At 47.3% G+C, this 17641-nt stretch overlaps 1 protein-coding gene across 1 annotated transcript in view; it reads left to right on the forward strand.

Annotated features, from left to right (window-relative positions):
- The window catches only part of LOC146808472 (transient receptor potential cation channel subfamily M member 2-like), a 2315843-nt gene that overhangs the window by 1262016 nt on the left and 1036186 nt on the right, over nucleotides 1-17641 (forward strand). The window contains exon 17 of the mRNA XM_085623958.1: nucleotides 2198-2482. Within this exon, the coding sequence (XP_085480084.1) occupies nucleotides 2198-2482 (285 nt within the window). The remainder of the gene's footprint in view (nucleotides 1-2197; nucleotides 2483-17641) is intronic.

Below are 17641 nucleotides of genomic sequence, written 5' to 3' on the forward strand. Positions count from 1 at the left end.
TGGAATTCTCTCCCTTTGTCGATGTGCAAAGAACCTTTGTATTTAAACTTTCGCAAACAGCTAAAAACTTGGCTGTTTAATCAATAATCTGCTTAATCTGTTGTGCTTTTCTTTCTCTGAGTTTCCTTTTTAGCTTTGCGCTGGGAAACCCTTTTTGGGCAGCTGTGCGCATTATAAAAATAAACTAATATAACATAACATAACAGGGAGGACTTTGAATTGAAAGTGGCTCTTGACTACTGACAGCGAAGGAACTTCCTGTGCGATGGATGAATGGGGACATGAAAATATGCATCCTCTACTTCCAAGGTGGCCATGAAATCTCCCGAATTTAGAAGTCAAAGTATATCCTGTAAGGAGATCATTCGGATCAACTGCTTTATGAGATAGGTATTAAGCTCGCTCAGATGTAGGATAGGGCGCCACTTTTTGACAGTCTTTCGAACCAGAAAGAACCGAGAATAGAATCCCTTTACTCTTTAGGATAAAGGGACCATTTCTATTACCCCTTTCTGCAACATTTGTTGGACTTCTAGGCGCAGGAGATGGAGATGTTTTGTTAAGTGGGTGTGAGGAGAACTCCTGCCCCTACAGGTGTTTGATGAGGGGAAGGAACAGTAGCCAGAGCCTGCACACTGCTATTGACGTCTTGAAGAATCCTTCCCATGACGTCCTGCTCTGCCTCTGGGTGCCAATTTTGATTAGGTTGTTGACTGACCTTGACACTGATTATACTGCGGAGAGTAAGACTGCGTGGGAGGTGTATAAGAGGGGTATCTATATTGCTGGTACCCTCCTGTGTATGAAGGAAGCCCTCTATCTGTTGCTCCACAAAAAGGAACTTTGCGGTATTGAAGCGTCCCTAGCGACTTCGCCGTGTCTGTGTCCTTTTTTATATCTTGGAGAGCGTCGTCCATATGTTTTCTGAAGAGCGCTTCTCCATCGAATGGAAGGTCTAATATTTTGTTCTGGACCTCTTGTCTAAACGAGGTTGCTCAAAGCCAACCCTGTCGACCTAGGACTGCTGCCCCTGACAGGGAACGAAAAGCAGTTGTAGCAATATCCATTGTACAATCAATGACCTCAGAAAAGGCCCCCTCTCCTTCCAGGAGGATCTTTTTTGCTTCAGTATTACTGTCTTCAGGTGGTGGGTCGAGATAAGGAGATAGATCACACCCCATCTGGCTGTCGTAGCGGCCCAGAATCGCTAAAGCGTTAGCTGCTTCGACCAGTAGGCCTGACATAGAGGAGAATCTCTTGCCCTCCTTGTCCAGGCGTCTGCCTTCTTTTTCCAGAGGTGTAGTTAGAGGAGCTGTCGGATTTTTCGACTTCCGCTGCACTGCCTGTGATATGACTGAGACCAGTTTCAGCTGACTCACTAGGCAGGCCAGGCTATCCTCTGGGGCTCTAAATTTCTTTTCCAATCGAGGAAGCACCTGGAACACCGGGGCTGGGGTCTCCATGACTTTAAGACCCTCTTTCCATACATGATTTACAATGGGAATGGTTCTTACCGTTTTCTTATAGGGTTCCTTAAAGTCATATAAGAAACAGTTTGTCTGCCCCGAAGGCATAGGAAGATCAAACCTCTTGGCCGCCCTCTCCAGCAGATTGTGGAAACCACCGATGCAACCCGGCGGAGAATCCACAGGAACCGGTGAAGGGGAAGGAGGAGTAGGAATAATATAATCATCCCACTCCCCATGTGGGTCTGGGAGATCTGTGTCCCCTTGGTCAACATCCCAGGTATCTTGTTGGATAAAAGGAGTAGTTGGCAGAAGATCCTCAATTAACAGCAGCGGTGGTGGTGGCACCCATGGAGTGGAAAGCACTGAGGCTGGTCCAGTGGGAACTGAGCCCTTTTCCGGAACCGAAGATGGTGTTGGAAATCTCTGTTTGTAGTCTGACAGCATAAATTGCAAGCCCAAAATCAACGAGGACAGCATACAGACCATCTGCTTTTGATATGCTCTATGATAGTCCGGGAGAGGATCATAGCCCTGCTCCCCTTCATATCCCTCTTCAGAATCCTCCTCCTGTCACTTAACGTGCAGCTCTAAAGTGCTATGGGCATATCCAAAAGGACCATCATCATCCAAGTCCTCCTCTTCCAGGAGGTAAGAAGGTAGTAGAGGGGTCACCTTACTGGGTGAAGTGACTTCAAGAGTCACATGGAGCTTTCTATCTCTCTCTGTAGAATTTTTTACTCCCGTCGACGATGTCGTCGGCGATGTTGTCAACAATGAAGATATTGCCATCTACAGCACTATTGTCGATACGATCGGTGTTACCGTTGTCGTCAACGCTGCCATAGTCGTTGACGCTGTTGTCATCGTCGCTGTCGTCGTTCTTCTCACCGTCGTCGTCTTTGTCGATGATGTCGCCATTGCTACCAGCATCGACAGCTTCGTCGTCACTGCCGTCGTCGCCTCCATTGTCGATGGAGTTAGAACCATCTTCATCAACACCGTCAAAGCTCTCGGCAGCAATCCCATCATTAGAACTGATGAAAGCTGAAGAGACTGGCCCTTGTCACTCTGGGTCAACGATGCCGATGACGGTTTCTTCGTTGCCTGGGTCATCGACTGCTTCGTTGACTGTGGTAACTTTTTTTCCTGTCTGTCCTCAAGAGGAATAGAGGAGGATTTCTTGAACACTTTTCTTCCCTCAGGAGGGGCAGGAGGAGAAACAGAGCTTGACTTCCTCACTCCACTTTTTCCTGTTTTAAGTCCTTTCCTCTCTTTTTAACCTCGGTGAGGAGATTTAGTTTGACTGAACCTGTCAGACCTCTGAGAGGTCTTTTTAGGTTTAACTTTGTTTTTATTGGCATTCAGCAATAAAATAACATGCAGTTCCAGAATTCCGTGCTATGCCTCCGCAATACGGAACCTTTTATAATACCTGCTCATTCTTGACTTGCAATACCAAGGAACCCCTAGGATGGCCCCTAGGATGGCCCCCAGAATGTCCGTGATGTCTCTATGCTTTCTGGAATCCTGCACCAACTCTTGGACAACAATGCCATGGAATAAAAAAATAAAACAGGAAACACAATAAAAGAAGAGCAAACCCCCTCCCCCCCCCACCCTCCCTCGAACTGATGTGCGTGGGAGCGACGCAAGCATAAATGTATTGCAGCATTCCTTGGTCGGTGATGTGGGGCCCGTAAGGCGGAGAAGTTGCAGGTATCTCGGGCATGTCATTTTATTCATTTCAGTGGACAGGAGTGAGAGCAGCGGTTGCCAGACTTCATTAAAACTTGTCATTTAATTGGTAAGTGAGGCCTGTATGCCTTTCATGCCTAGAATGTACCATAGCCTGTGTAGCCACCCAATGTATGTCGGTGTTACCCGTGTTCCCCAATGCGATAAGATTGGAGAGCTGCCCCCAATCCTAGCCCCATTTGTTTCCCTTTCCGGGACCTTAGTGGATACGTTAGCGGCTTAGGCAGGCCCAGTACCACATAAGCTGGGAATCTCGGGATCTGCCTATCAAACTGGTGATCCACCTCATCCAGGATCGCTGACCAATAGCCCGTCAGTTCAGTGAACTCCCACAACAATTGTAGTAGCGTGCCGTCTGCTCCACATCCACGGCAACAAGTTGGGCTACGCTCAGGGTTTCCCCTATTAAGCAGGACCGGAGTCAAGTACCAGTACATAGCTACCTTGACTGACGTCTCTCGACTAGCGACATTGCGTGCGGTGTGTGTGGGACGATAGTAAATGTCTGTCCACTCCTTTGCTGTGATGTCTCTCCCCAATTCTCCCGCCCATCTTCTCTGTCCTGCCGTGGGTTCCTTCAGAGCATGAGAGCATAGCACCTCATATAACTCAGAGATCATTTTCTCATTCGTGTTCTTTGTATAGAGCCTTTTTTCAAATTTTGTTAACTTCTGAGAGACCTTTGGTAGCACCTCTGTATTAAGTAACCAATGCCTATGTTGCAGATAGTGAAACCGTTCTGTCTCCGGGAGGCCATATTGTGCGCGCATGTCCTGGAAGGAAAGGATCCCCTCCAGATCGAAAAAATGCCCTGCTGCCTTGCATTCCGTCTCTCTCCATCTCAGGAACGCCCTTTCGTTTGCCCCCAGAGAAAAGTCCTTATTGTCGAGTATGGGAGTCATGGGTGAAGGGAAAGAGGACAATCCCTTTTTGATGGTGACCCCGTCCCAGACCCTAAGCACTGAGTGCGTGATGGGGGAGCCCTTGAGGTTGGGAGGTCTATCTTCTCTTTTAAGGAATGGGACCTTCCAAAGCGATAGTTTGGCCAACGCTCTGTCCTGGAAAAGCCATCTCTTTTCTGATTCAGACCTGCTCCATTCCACTAGATATCGGAGCTGTGCTGCCCTGAAATACTCTAGGACATTCGGCATCCCCAATCCCCCCTCATCAGGACGCAAGTAGCCCAGTTCTTTCCGCAGTCGAGGCCTAACTTCCGCCCATACAAAGTGTTGGATTACTTGCTGCAGTTTCTGGATAGTGCCGGGTGGTGGCCCAATCGGTATTGTCTGGAAAAGATTAAGTGCTTTAGGAAGGATGGACATTTTGATTGCTGCCACCCGTCCCAGGAGAGATAACTGGTGATGCTTCTACTGGTGTAGGTTCTGAGCAATTTGAGGGGTTAGCTTGGTATAGTTATGGACACCGACGGGGCCATTTCAATGCCTATGTAGGGGATAGATGTCCTTACCTGTATACCCGCATATGTGGTCCCACCCGGGACTAGCAATTGTCCTGTTTGATCCAGCCATAGGATAATGGACTTCCAGACGTTAGCCCGGAAACCTGAGACCTGGCCAAAGGCCTCTAGCTCCTGTAGAAATGCCGGGACAAAGCGTGCTGGTGTTTCAAGGGAGGCGATAATGTAATCTGCATAGAGGCTTATAGTGTGCCTTTCCCCCCGAACAGGATGCCCAATATTTTGGGGTTCTCCCTCATCCTCTGCACAAGCGGCTCAACATAGAGTGCGAAAAGGAGGGGTGACAGCGGGCACCCCTGGAGGGTTCCTCGTTGTATATCGAATGATCGGGATGTTACCCCATTTACCCTAATGGTCGCCATGGGCTTGTTGTAGCAGCTCGCCACCCAGGTCCGGAACCGCTCCCCTAGTCCAAAATGGATCAAGGTATTGCTCTAAAAAATCCCATTCTACCCGGTCGAATGCCTTCTCCTCATCCACCGATCATAGTAGGGCATGCATATCTGTGCGGTGTGCCTTGTCTATCAGGTGGAATAGGCGGATGATATTGTCGCTGCTTTGCCGATTTTGAATAAAGCCGGACTGATCAGGCTCTATAATGCCCTGCATGAAGGGACCCAGTCTAGCTGCCAGTATACCCGTAAACAGCTTCAGATCCACATTAAGCAGCAACACCCGTCGGTAGGATCCGCATAGAGATTTGTCTTTTCCCGGTTTGGGCAGTACTACTATAGAGGCCGCTAGCATGTCCGAGGGAATCATCCCCGGTCCCGTGAAGGAGTTAAACAGTTTTGTCAATACCGGGGCCAACACCATGCAGAATGTTTTATAGAACCCAGCCGAGAAACCGTCTGGTCCCGTTGACTTCAAAGATTTGAGACGCAAGATCACCCCTATTACCTCCTCTATACGTATGGGCGCATCTAATGTACCGGCCTGGGTTGGACCGAGGGCGGTTATGTGGGTCCCTTTGAGATAGGCATCGACATGAGAAGGTGGAGGGGTCTCCCTACGATACAGCTCTGCATAAAATGTTTGAAAAACCCCAGCTATCTCCTCGTTGCTTTCGGCCATGGTCCCCGCGGTCAACTTGAGAGGGTGCACTTTGGAATGCAAGGTGCGGGCCCGCAACTTATTCGCGAGCATACGCCCTGTCCTGTCGCCCCCCTATATAATAGGAGTGCTTAAGCCTGAGCGCCACATATTGAGCCCTATCGAGGTCAAGTCCCGCCAACTGTGCTCTCGCTGCTTTCAGTTGATGCCAAAGCCTGAGTGCCCCAGTCCTGCTGTGTACCCTCTCCAGCTCTAGAACTTGGGCTGTGAGCTGTGAGCGTTTAGACCTACGCTCTCTGGCCTCGGGTGTGGAAATTGCAATCAGTTTTCCCCTCACAACCGCTTTAAGAGCCCCCACAAGGTAGACCTGGAGACATCGGGGGAGTCGTTTGTGTCGAGGTAGTCTGTGATGCATTGGAGAATCTGTTCCCGCACGTAGTCTGTGATGCATTGGAGAATCTATTCCCGCACGGCTGGTTTATGTAGAATACCCTCTCTGTCTCCAACCCCCAGCTGTCCTGTGTGATTGCGGCACCCACAGGGTTGTTTGTACCGCTTCGTGATCGGATAAGGCTGCCGGTGTTATGTTGACATCCCTCACCAATGTGTTCACCTCTGCCGTACCCAGCAAATGATCTAGATGGGCATAAGTGTGATGTGCATGAGAGTAATAGGAGAATTGTGAAGCGTGAGCTGCCCGCCATATATCTATGAGCCCTTGATGCTGCAGCCACTGTCGCCCCTCCGTGGAGATTGACCCTGTCTGGGCGTACCTGTGGCTAGACCTATCCGCTGACATATCCATAACTAAATTTAAGTCCCCTCCTACAATTACCCATCGCTCCTTTGCCCCCAAAACATCGGACAGGGCCACCTTGAGGAACTTCTCTTGTCCAGTGTTGGGTGCATAAATCGACCCTACTACCAGGGACGAGCCCCCCACCCACAGCTTGTAGGTTAAAAGCTGCCCTTTGACTTCCGCTGCCTTATCGCCCACCTTCCCAGTATATTGTTTAGTCACCAATATGGCCACCGCTGCCTTCTTGTCCTGTGTAGAAGAGAAGAACTGTTGAGGGAATGCTCTGGACCTTATCCTAGGCCAGTCCTTGGACAGAAGGTGAGTCTCCTGAATGAAATACACATCCGCCCCTGAATTTTTGAGATATGACAATATGAATCTCCCTTTGTTAGGGCTATTAAGGCCGCGCACATTAAGAGTGAGAATGTGTACCTCTGAGTGTGTCATGGAATATAGGTAGGCGCAAGCAGCTGTATCAGCCCGCGGGCTGCCCCTCTCTGTGCAACTGTGCCCTCTTTCCCTGGGCCATCAACCATCCCTCTATGCTGCCTATGCTTGCGTGGACTCCCGGTCAGCACACCAGTTCCCCTCCCACCTTCCTAACCCCAACTGAACTGCCCCAGCACCCCCCCCAATGTCCAGAGCCTGCAGGGCTTGGTCACGCTCATCTGGAGAAAAAGGTGAACAGGGACATTTCGTGGCTCAAAAAACGAAGATGTCCCTCCCACCCCGAGCCCCCCGGCCCTAACTGCATTCTGATTGGCATCAGTCCCCTCTTCAATCAGGAGCTATCATTAGATGCTGTGTCTTTGAGCACTGACTCCAATGCTGCCTTTCATTCCTGCGCCATAGCCTCGGGGTCGGGCCCCCGGGAAGTTCCTGAGCGATGTGTCATTCCAACTCTCTGCCATCACTCTCGGGAAGGCCGCTGACTAGTGGTGAGCTTTTCTTCAGGGCTAGGGAGTGGCAGGCCCAGTAACTTGCGGGCCTCTTGCAGTGATCGAATCTGGTGTAGCCTGCCTTCTCACTTAAATATGATTCAAAATGGGTGACCCCAGGAATATGCCACTCCTTTGTCACGGAGGTGGGAGGTCCCTTCGCAAAATTCTCGGCTTTTCTGGAGGGTGATGGCTGCCAAGTCCTGATATAGCGCTATGGAGTGGCCATGGTATTGGATCGGTTGTTTCGCTCTGGCCTCCCGGAGAATGCGTTCCTTCAGGGGATAGTCCAGCAGGAAGGTGAGGATATCTGGTGGTGGTGCCGGGGCCCTCCGTCGCAAACCAACTCTGTGGGCTCTATCAATGCGGATCCCCAGGTCTGCTGAGCCCCAGAGTATCTCCCGAAACAGGGCCTGCAGGAATTGGACCATGTCTGTCCCTTCTGCGTCTGACGAAACCCCCGCACCCGGATGTTGTTCCGCCGATAGCGGTTTTCAAGATCCTCCGTATGGGCCTGGAGGTCTTTTTGTTGTTCTCTCAAGTGGATCACCTCCTGCTGGAGTTGTGTCACCTCTTCCTCTCTGGAGTGCTCCTGATCTTCGATTGCGGACACTCAGTCTCCCAGAGATTCCACGTCCCGTCGGATCTCTCTCACCTCCCCCGCCCCATCGCTTTTCAGAGTTTGAAAGTCATCCCGTAGGGTATTGAATTATGTCTCTAGAAAAGCACGAGTAATCGGGGCCTCCGCCCCCTCTGCAACGGAGCTCGTCTGCGTGGGCTTAGTGAGCATGTCCTTTAATAATCGGTCTTTCTTGGTTCGCTGTGCTGTCATGTCGACAGCGGCTAAGACGGGTCTCTGGATGATGGCCCACTCCGGCCGCGACGATGCCCCGCTTCTGTTTCCTTGGATGTCTGTGCTTGGCGCACCGCCGTATTCTCTCTCATCTCTTAGAAGTCGCTGATCAATTCCCAAAGCCTTCCCAATTCCGGACTCGCCGCCCCTTTCCACGTTTTCAGAGGGACAGCGTCGGGTGATCGTGCCCCTGGCGAGACTCGGTCTGTGCCGTCGCTACTCTAAACTGCTCGCCCTTGAGACCAGTCCTTAGTCCTAGTGTGGGTACAGTCTCTTAGTTTTTGAACTTTGGAGAGTTTGCGGAGGCTGCGTCCACGATGCGGAGGCTATATGCTGCCTGTGTGTTGCCTTCGGGTGTCTGCCAGTGCCCTCATTCCAGAATGAGATCACTTCCTTGGGGGCCTTCTTCCTGAGTATAGGTCTCCTCTCCTCCCCAAGAGTAAATCCCTGATAGGGCTTGGCTCCCAACTTCGCTGTTCTTACCCTTTTGCATTTTCGGCTTTGCCTTATCGCGCTAGCTCCCCATTACCAGAAAGCCACCTTGTTCTGTTCCACTCTTCAATGCTCCCTACGTGATTTGGAGGCTTTCTGTGGCCCGTGTCTGGGGTCTGCTTTGCATCCGGTCGCCTCTATCGGCCAATGGGCCCCTTGTTACCTTCGAGCCGCACTGGACCGCTGTGAACGAATATTCCGCGCGGACGCCAGCCGGTAAGTCTGGCCAATGCCCGCGTTTTGCGGTGATGTGCTGTGAGGCCCCCCAGGCCCCACCCCGATGCCAGGTGCCAGTCCCTTGCCCTGTTCTCCACGCTTTGGGGCCCTGGCAGGATTAGCACCTGATCTAATCCACTAGCAAGCTAGCCCTCGGCGATTTCCTGGCCGGTGCCTCCCCTGTGTTTGCAGAATTCGTATCGCTGACGGCCTTGCCTGAGAGCCCTTTGAGTCCCTGGGGCTCTCCTCTCCGCACCAATCTCAATGCCTGCCTTGGCCTCTTCCCTGCTGGGCTCCTGTTGCATGCTGCCTCTAGCCTCCCTCCTTCAAGTTGCTCCGCTTGGCTCCTTGGGGTCCGCAGCTGTGGTGGGGCTCTACGGCTCCTCCGCCTGAGCCGCGCTGGGCAACGATGGGCCCCAAACACGGCCAGAGGCGTGTTGCGTTGCACCTTCTCTGGGGCATTTGTTGCGAGCTGCACAAGTCTTCAGCTCAGGCGCCAGCTGAAAAGCCTGGACAATGCCCACTTTGTGTGCGGATGCACTTTGCGGCCCACCACGCCTCCCCCCGGTCCCCGGCCTTGGTCGCAGGCCTTGCCTTCCTCGCTGTGCAGCCCTGCAGTGCTGAATCCTTGGTTGCACCTGGATGTACTCCGTGATGCACTACGGGCTTTGATTCTAGCTGGGCCCTACAAGTTCCCCCGCTCTGGTCGCGCGAGGCAGTGTTGGGCCTCATGGCGCCCGAGGGAATGGCCGGTGCCTCTGTCCCCAAAGCAGACCCTTGTGGGGGCTCAGCTACCACGCGCGGGTGCCAGCCGAACTGTCTGGTTGATGCCCCCCTGCTGGTTACCCTGTCGGATGCCCTGCTTTGCTCTCACGCCACTCCGGTACTTTGCGTGCCAGTTTCAGCACGGCATTCGATATCCGCGTAATTGTAGAAGCGTTCTCCTTGTACCATGAAAAATGGTTATAGTATTAGCTGGTCAATTTCTGTCCAAACTTTAGGTATAGTAATTGACCTCTATGTATACCTTCAAACCAATGAAGGTGTTTCTCAAACGATACTGAGTCATTTCTGTCTTCTGTTGTTCCTTACGTTATTAGAATACCTGTTGGAGACACGTTTCTTCAATACAAGCTGAGCTAATACTACAACCATTTTTCATGGTACAAGGAGAACGCTTCTACAATTACGCGGATATTGAATACCGGTACCCACTCTATTTACAAACGTCTTATATCAGTCTGATTTCTTAAATTTAATATCCTTGACCATTGCCTATTTCAATTTTGTTTTTTCATACATCTTCTTGCAGCACTTTCTGAATTCTTAAGTGTGCTTTTGGAAAAGAAAATAATCGAAACATTATTGGTACAACATTAACACATGAATGATATCTAAATCTACATAAAACTCAAAGAAAAGGTCAGTGTTATTGATATACACAGGACTTTTGGAGTATCTTTTGGTCACTTACGTTCAATGATCAATTCTTTGGCACATGGTATGGTGATGGGATACTATCGTAAATAGTATTAAGCACATAACAAGCAAAACTCCTCTTCATTGCCTTCTCCTCTTTGGTTTGTTTAACCAACACGATTTTTCTTTGCTTTTCATATCTTATTTATTTTCTTCTTTTTTCCTCTCTCATCTGGTAGTTACTATTCTCAAATCTTCTAATAATTATAAAAGCTTAAGCAATTAGAGCATACAATCACTATGTACATCTTGTTCAGTCAAATGAGCCTATGCCATTCCTTTTACAGCCCTGAGGAAGTCACCTAACGTGACGAAACACGTGTCGGCTGTCATCCATTTGGATCAAGACTTTGAGACTATGATTCTCTATTCTATGAACTGTTGACTAGAACCATATGTATTAGGGAACTCTGATTTTTTCTTACAATTGCGATTTTCCTTCTCAGGAAATATTTCTAATTAAAATATTCTTTGTTATATATCATTGTGAGAACCTCAATTATTTTTGCAGCCAGTGTGATATTGATAATACATTGCTCTTTGTCTTTTTGGCTAATATCCAATATGAATAATAATTGTGACTATTGAGTGCTGGGATATCTCTGTCTAAACTCTGTTCATCACGGGGATTGCTTTGCATGATCTGTGTAATCTAGCACCTAGGTAGTAGGGTGCATTTCTATCCCGAGTGGCACCGTAAATTGCTCTTGCTGTTTTGAAACATTTTATGACAAATAATATTGAATACCTAATCTGATTAAATTAACCTTATTTGAGGTGCGCCTTCTTAACATGACTACCGTGTAATCTAGTGTAGTAGTTTGGTTAGGCCAAAACTTGTAAAATGTAGTGTCAGCTAATATGGTGACAGATGCACCCGAATCAGCCATTGCTAAGATGGTCTTTTTATCAATGCAAATGTCAACTAGTGGACCTTTAATAGACTTACTAAACGATTCAGGAACTTCAATAGTCACAACTACATTAGTAAATTGTGAATTATAATCTTGTGTCTCTGTTGCATCTAACGAAACACTTGAGATTTTCATTTTGTTAGCTTGAGAATTGTATATAGTGCTCCTGCATACACCCTGGAAGTGTCCAAACTTTTGGCATCTGGTACATTTTTTCCCAAAGCAGGACTATTTCCAATATGATTTCTTGAACCACAACGAAAACATATTAATTGAGTCCTAGGCGGTTGATTCCCCAATTGTTTCTTGCGATATACCTGTTTCGAACTCATTGCACAAACTAAGTTATCGTCAGAAATTACATTTACATTTGAAGGCTCTGTAGATTGGGGAAGTGACAAACTCTGACTAGTGTGAGTAGATAATACTTTGGATGTAACAATTGATCTCTCAATGGATTTTGCCACATAAATTGTTTCTCCCAAAGTAGGGTTTGGGAATGTGAGAAGACGTTGTTGAACCTTCTTAGAATAGCACCAAAACACAAACTGATCCCTTATGTATATATCTACGTTAGGTCCAAAATCACATTTCTCTGCCAACACTCTCAAAGTTGCGACAAAATCTTCAACCGACTCCTCAGGGGACTGCTTGCACATAGCAAAATTAAACCTTTCCAATAGAACGCTTGTGGTATCAGTATATTGCTTGCCCATACGCAACTTGGCTTCAATGAAGACATTCCATACGGTGTCTTCGGAAGTGAGAGCAGGAATGTGTGGAAGATTATCGAAAACCCTGCGACCAGCTGTGCCAAGGTGATTTACTAATAGCGCTAATTTCCTCACAGGTGTATATTTGTCAGCATCAATGGCAGTTAGGTAATTTTCAAATTCCCTTAGACAGTCGGACCATTTTAAATCCGGCTTGCCAGGTTTGGTAAGAAAAGGTGCTGGCTGAATTACCCCTGGAACAGATGCCATGGAAGCTTGAAGTGTCAAAATTCGTATATCAGAATGTCAGGAAACGCTGTAGTAAATTTCCTCCTTTTTTTTCCAATTGAATGCCACAACAAAATGTAAATCGAAATATGTGATAACTCACACAAATAAACAAAACATGGAATAAGGGTGTGCAAACTCTGATGTATTACCCACACAATCCGCTGCTGAAGTACGATGAAATGACTTGCTTTGTAAAGACTACGGTGTGCGAGTCACCGACGAAGAGATTCTGATGAAATGATCCGCTTCGTGTGTAGTGAACACGGTGTGCGAGTCACCGATGAAGAGATCTCACACTCGAAATATCTTCCCAAATGAAGATGGCCACCAAAGCGTGTGACACAATGACGTTCTCCCGAGATGCTGCGCGGCTGACAGTGCGCGATGGGGCATCAAAGAGAAGACAATGGCAGCTGCAGGTTCGGTTGTGGAATGAGACGACCGGCTTAAACAAGTAAGCGTTTTTTTGAATTCGCTAGCCTCGCGCCTCAAAAGTCGAGTCGTTAAGAAGTAAAGTTGAAACTTGATACCACTGACCTGAGTGGATAAGTCCCTTGAAACTATGACCGATGAAAGTATCAAGCTTGATATCAGTTTGACGAAAATCGCTCCGGTGGGCTCCTTCGTGTAGAAATGTTCGCAGATGAAGTCACAACCCCACTCCTGGTACCAAATTGTGATAAGTGGGAAAGACAGGAAACAGGAACTCCTGGCAGTAATCCTGGTCTTTTATTTACACATGAACAAAGCAGTAAATTAGTAGTAAACGAAGAGCCCACGGACACAGCTGTCAACGAGAGCAGGAGCCAAGCAGTAACTAACCAAGTGGCCAGAACCTAACATGACATACTACCATTCTGAAAAGAGAATGCACCAACTTAAAGTGACAGTGAACACTACAAACAGTATACTACAAGGGGGCTCTGGGAAGTGTGTTTGTTCTTCGATGAGACCTTATAAAGATTTTTCCATCTCAGTTTCTGATTCCACAAATCCTAAAGAAAGTCACAATGTATTGGACACAGCTGAGTCTAGTGGCCCGGATTGGGCTCAGAGAGTCTGGTACTCCGAATTGCTGACTCTGAGCATCAGCCATTCCCTTTTACTTCTTCAGGAGGGTCTGCTGTTTCATCAGCAGAACAGAGTGTTCCATCATACCTCTACAATCTACACCTTAATGCATGAGGATTAGGCAGAACCAACTGAGAGGTTTTAATCTCCCTGCACATGTGGTGGATGTCATTTTAGCTACCCATTGTCCTTCCTCTAAGTTTATTTAGGCCATTGGTCAAAGCTTGTCACCAGATGTGAAGAAAAACAAGTTGACCCTGTACAGTTGAGATTGTCGTTGAAGGATCTTGGAACAGACTGTTGATTTTACCTTTAATAAGCAATCATATGTTATTTTGGTTAACAGCCCTGAAGAAGTTCCATGAAGGGGAGTGAAAAGCGTTGGTTGGTTTTAATTACAATTTGTTTGAAGAAATTAAATAAAGGATGTTTTTAAAGGAAGTACATGAACTAGAAGAAATCTAATAAATGCTATAGAATTTGATGGAACAATCAAGACTGTGAGTAGAAAATTCTTTATAAAAAGACTGCCAGTTGAAAACAGTTGTTGATATTGCCTCTCTAACTACAGATTTATTATTGAATAATGGGTTGTTGTGATGGCTGACTCATGGAGGTGGGCACTGGTCACTGTTGTGCAGCTAGTATAATTTGGTATGCTGTTCAGATATCACAGTTCTCTGTAAAATAGTCAAACAAGTAAAACAATTGTGGGGACTAATGGACCGTTTTGTAGTATATTTATTGTGAAAGTGGAATTGGATATATTGATAGAGTTGGTGTCACAATTTTAGCTGATGTCACATCTGGGGAAAAAAGGAGAGGCAAAAGTCAGTTGCTCACTGATGTCAACGACAAAGCCTTTGGCCAATTTAACATAGGTATGTTTGGGTTACTTTGAGGACATATTGGAATTTAAGGGCAGTATCGTGTAGTTTCCACTAGTCAGTAGGAACTGAATGTTTATGGACAACATAAACTTAGGAAGGGGTCAGGCTGATTCCATGCACCTCCATAGGATATGTTGTGCTTTGGACCAGCTAGCTTGTAGTGCCACAGTTAGCCCCCCTAAACCTGAACAGGGAGCGAACAGTTCTGGCAACCACTGAACATTACAACTCTGTTCCCTCAGTAGCTGTGGTGACAGACTTCAAACTTTCGCTTAGTCACTCGTGCTTTCTTGTGCTCAGAGAAATATACAAAGAATACACAAAGGGGCCTTTTCAATATTTATCGAACCGTAGTGATTCTTCTATAAAAAATATGTGCTGCGATGATTAATAGTCAGAAGCAGAGAAAAGTTATGTGTCAATGCAGTGAATAAAACAAAGAGTTCCACAATTTTGTTGAGAAAGGTTATATATGCATACATATAAAAGATTATGGCAATCTAGCGTACTCCTATGATGCCAACCCTAACCTATGTTTATAGGGTGTGAATGTACTTTCTGCCAAGAAAACCCCAGTTTGAATGATCTAACCCGTTTACCTGGTAGGTAAGAGTCTATGGCCCCCTTCTTGGTCACGAACTGGACACCCTCACAGAGATGTTAGTCAGCTGCTAGGTAAAAGCTTCACCATGCAGGGACTCCTCGAAGTCAGAAGAAGTGTCTCCTCTGATTATGCTAGGAAACACAAGGCTATATATAGAGAATGGCATCCTCACCTCTGGCTGAGATTGTAATCGGGCCACAATTGTTAGTGTTCTACAGATAGCTGTGTCGCCATATCGATGAAATGATAAAACACATTTGTATTGGGCATGTGAGAGCCCTTGCACAAATGCCAAGGCAGCGTGATAGTATTCTTATGAAGTGTTCCATGTCAGCAAGGTCAGTGTTTCTTTAAAACTAGTCCAAGCATCACGATTGCAAAATGTGTGTCAAACATTAATGTGGCGAAGAGAAGGCAACTTTAGGAAAAAGGATCACATACATGTGAGAACGGCACTAATTCCTACCGGGCCTAACACAGGCACATGACAGCAGCATTGTTTTCTCTAACATATTATGGCAACTTAGGCATACATTCGAGGCGCAGTACTGGCTGCCTGAGGAACAATGCTATAAATATGAGAGTGTTGGGATGGGATGGTGTTGCAAAAAGAATATACTCAGGTGTTTGAAATAAAAGAAGGATGTTCCAGATAGTTGAACATTGCGTTATTTTGAAGGAGCATGACCTTCCAATTGTCCACATGATTAGGAACAGGAAGATCCAGTTGTGAGTCTATGGGGAGTAGAGGGAGTTGTTAGCTAAAATGTGCATTGACAGTATTGTTCAGACAGTAGATTTTTCAGAATGGGATTCATCCACTACCTCAAAATAATCAGGCAAGATTTGTTTATGGGCTGACTCAAGATCTCTTAACAAACAACGATTGTGCAGTTTATTGTCACTCATTACATAACATTGAGGAAATGCTTGCGCACCTTTTACCATCAGGTTGCTCTGTCAACAGAATTACAATCCTTCAGCAAATTTAGAAATTCAATTTGTTTTCTGGTAAAACAATGGCAAGCTGGAATCCCACACGCTGCCCACCAATGTGAGAAGTTGACCTGGCATATGCTGGTCACTAGTTATAGTGGCCACCTTGCACCAGTCCAATTCGACTCTTATGGTAGATAGGTTTAAGACAACCTTTTAAAGAAAGGTATCCTAGTGGTAGCTGTGGAGAGCAGCCTTCAGGCTAAGTCTCTGAGGAATGTAAAGCAGCTTGTTTTACCTTATAATCTCTTGAATTACTAAATGAAAGGACACCACACAGGTACATATATCAAATATATATGTGTTTATTTCTAGACACACTCTACTAATCTCTTTATGAGATTAGAAGACAAGTACACATTCAAATGTCAACAGTTCTCAATAAATTAAGCACAAATATGGCTGGAGCCCTAGGGGCGTACCAGACCATATACTAAACAAATGGGTTAACAAAGACGACTTGCAAAATGACAAAGCCTAGGGCCTTGGGAATCGCTGGGGCTGTACTACTGCATTGTTAGCAGGTAAGTAACAAGCCCACGGGAGACGCGTGCAGTGTCTAAACACAGCCGCGGGTTTCCTATTAGTTTCAATGGAGCAAGTCGCGGTTTGTATTTTAAAGTTTTAGGGCACTTCGAGGAAGTCAATAAGCAAGCCACTTACAAGGTAAGTAGTTCGAGGGCCAACACACACTTGGGCACCGGAGTGCACGAGTTACCTCACCCAGGGAAGCCGGGTGCATAGGTGTCTTTTGATGTCGGGTCGAGATGCTGTTTTCAATGGAGATCACTGAAGACTTGCTGCTTGCGACGACTGGAGAGGTGTCCGCTGGAATCCGAAGATGGATTGAAGATGAGGAAGACCTGAAAATTGAGGGGACAGTGTTCAAGGTCACTTGCCAGTGACCGGTGGCCAGCAAGATGGATGACCACCGATGTTGCGTCGATTCAGGCTGTTGATGGAGTTTTGTCTCTTTGCTCACGAGGTCCAGGAGAGATCGACGATGACCAGCAGCTGGATTCGGAGTGTACCACAACGTCTGCAGCTGATGAAGGTGCCAACAAGCCTTGGCAACCGCAAGTCTTGTGTAGACTGAAGATGGACGATGATGCAGACCAGCAAGGTCTGATGGACTCACCCAGCAAGGGTAAGTGAGGGCAGGCCTGGAGCAACCAGGAGAGCCCTGGAAGTTGATGAGAAAGTCTTCGTGGGAGTCACTAGCCAACAGGTAAGTAACCGCGAAGACGCCTTCACAGGAAAAGCCTCACAGGAGCCCATGGCCACTCAGGGCGAGGTAGGCAGCTGATTTTTAGTGCAAGACCTGCTGGAGACTTGGGCCACAAATGTGCCAATGCACAACTTCGTAGATTGTTGTTTAGGCTTTACACTCAACAATAGTGCACGGTCCCCGGGTACTGCTGTTCCTCGTCACTCGTGGGGTCCACTCGCTGGGGACTCACAGGGGCCGTCGAGAAGTCAGGAAATCTACTTCTGGGGCAGCAGGGACTTCGAACTCCGGCTGGAGCGGGAAAGTTTGCAACCGTTGATTCAAGTTACTGGTGCCTGCCAAGCAGGGGAGTCACTCCTTGACTCCAAGGGAGATTCTTCTGTCTTCCAAAGGTAGTGGAACA

The sequence above is a fragment of the Triturus cristatus genome, chromosome 8, assembly GCF_964204655.1.
Source record: "Triturus cristatus chromosome 8, aTriCri1.1, whole genome shotgun sequence".
Classification (NCBI taxonomy): domain Eukaryota; kingdom Metazoa; phylum Chordata; class Amphibia; order Caudata; family Salamandridae; genus Triturus; species Triturus cristatus.